Source organism: Penaeus monodon, chromosome 1 (genome assembly GCF_015228065.2).
Source record: "Penaeus monodon isolate SGIC_2016 chromosome 1, NSTDA_Pmon_1, whole genome shotgun sequence".
In the NCBI taxonomy this organism is placed as follows: Eukaryota; Metazoa; Arthropoda; class Malacostraca; order Decapoda; family Penaeidae; genus Penaeus; species Penaeus monodon.
Genome location: NC_051386.1, coordinates 50,574,015 through 50,576,514, shown reverse-complemented (window position 1 = coordinate 50,576,514; position 2,500 = coordinate 50,574,015). Strand labels below are relative to the sequence as shown.

Here is a 2,500-nt window from a genome sequence, read left to right as displayed (position 1 = left end):
TAATATTTTGTGTAGACAGGGCACATACGTTTATATCTGCATCTAATAAATAAAGTAGACCTCATATAAGGTTCAACAAGTAGACTACAAGATTCAATTAACCCCATGCTGCTGGGAAAATGTAGTATTCACTGTAGTATTGTTTTGTGAAATGTCTCTACACATAGACGGCTTCTTCAGTTCTTAGTCACTAAGGAGTTAATTAGTAGAGTTTGTGACCTCACATTAGTTAATCTTTCCTTGACTTCTTGGGGAAATATTTTTTTGCTAATGCCACCAATATTGATGTGGTTATTATTATTTCAGAAATATAATTATTGACACTACAAATAGCATTAGTAATAAAAGAAAATATTTCAAGGAAAAGGGTAAACAGGTAAGATAGGAAGTAACTGGCTCAGTAATAAAAAAGTACTTGTGAAGCCATCCGTGTAAAGACAATTAATAGACTAACTCGCAGTGGGCATGGCATGTACTTATATGCCATCCCCAGTGGCTCTGGATTAATAAAAGTGATACACCATTATTAACAGCCTTCATTTCAGGACCATTTACAGATTAACTTTTAGTACCTACTCCATATGAAATAAAGATTCAACGGCTGAGTAGTATCATTTGCCATCTTATATGGTATAAAACCTTTAATGCCTCCTTTTATTACCCAAATGACTTGCATTTTATTACATAAAAATAACATGTATGAACATCATCTGTTCTTTTTTAGTAGTATAAAAAAAAATATCTTTCTCTATGTCAAAAATAATATACATAGAAATATTAAAAGAGCAACAAAAAACACAAATAAAATTATGTAGTACGAGTTAACCATACCTTGCAAGGATATCTTTGTATGCACCAGTCAAGGGTTGACCCCCATGCTGCTCTATAACATTAGTCATCTTGGTAAATTCTGTTAAAGCTCCATGAAGGTCTCCTGTTTAAAAAAATAAAAAAGAGGACATAAAATACTGCTAAATAAATGAGCAGTAAGCATACACACACACACACACACACACACCACACACACACACACCACCACACACACACACACACACACACACACACACACACACAACACACACACACACACACACACACACACACACACACAACACACACAAACAAAAAACAAACACAAAAAAACAAAAAAAAAAAAAAAAAAAAATTTATGATAGTTTAATAAAAAATTAATAAAATTTATATAATTTTATATATTAATATTTATTATTTATTTATTCTAAATTTATAGATAATTATAATATATATTTTTTCCTATATATTTTAAATATGTCTATATATATATATTATAAAAATTTATTATTCTTTATTAAATTATATATTATATATTAATATAATATAATACATTTTCAAACAAATAATAAATTAATATATATTTATATATATTATTTATTTTTAAAAATTACTAAATATATAAATTTTAAAAATTTTTATATAAATTATTATATAATATAATTTTATATATTTTATATATATATAAATTTAAATTTAAAATTAAATTAAAAAATTAAAAAAATTATTATAAATATATATTTGGAAAATTAACAATTAAAAATACTACATAAAACAAATACATAAACATTAATTATATATATATTTTTATATAATAACTATTTATAAAAAAATACATAAATTATTAAAAAATTTTAAATAATTATTAAATAGATAGATAATAAAAATTAATAAAATATTAATAAAATAAAAAATATCAACATTATAATATATAATTAATATTTATATATATATATTATATTTATATTATTTTTTATTTTTAGTAATGTTATTTAAATGTATGTATTTATATATATAATTATATATATTAAATTTTTTTTCACTTTATAAAAATTTTATTTAAAAATATATATATAATAATATATATATATATATTATATATATAATACATATAATATAACAATATTAAATTTAATATAATATTTATTTTTATTAAATTATTATAAAAAATTACCTATATATATATATCTTAAATTAATATATAATTTTAAATTTAAATTTTTAAATATATATATATATATATATATATATATATATTTTTAATAATTTTTATTATTAGATATTTTTTAATTATTATAAAATTATTTATTTTATTATTTATTATTATAAATTTTTCAAATTATTTTCTATATCTATCTTCTTCTATATCTACTATCTATCATATCTATCTATCTTATCTATAACTATCTTTTCTATCTATATCTATCTATCATCTATATCATCTATCTATTCTTCACTATCTTTTTATCTATCATCTTTCTACTTATCTATCTATCTACTATTCTATCTACTATCTATATCTATCTATTATCTACTATCTATATCTATCTATCTATCTATCTATATATAAAAACCTTATATATATATATATATATATTATATATATATATATTTTAATATATTACATAAAAATTAAATATATATATAAAAAAATTTATATATATATATATTATATATTATAATTTTTATA

The 2,500-nt window shown here is 19.2% G+C and overlaps 1 protein-coding gene across 1 annotated transcript in view; it reads right to left on the bottom strand.

The window, feature by feature from the left end:
- The window catches only part of LOC119574113 (40-kDa huntingtin-associated protein-like), a gene marked incomplete at its 5' end in the record, with an annotated part of 3,301 nt that extends 2,367 nt beyond the window's left edge, over positions 1-934 (bottom strand). Inside the window, 1 exon segment of the mRNA XM_037921193.1 lies at positions 832-934. Within this exon segment, the coding sequence (XP_037777121.1) occupies positions 832-934 (103 nt within the window).
- Between the last annotated feature and the right edge of the window lie 1,566 nt (positions 935-2,500).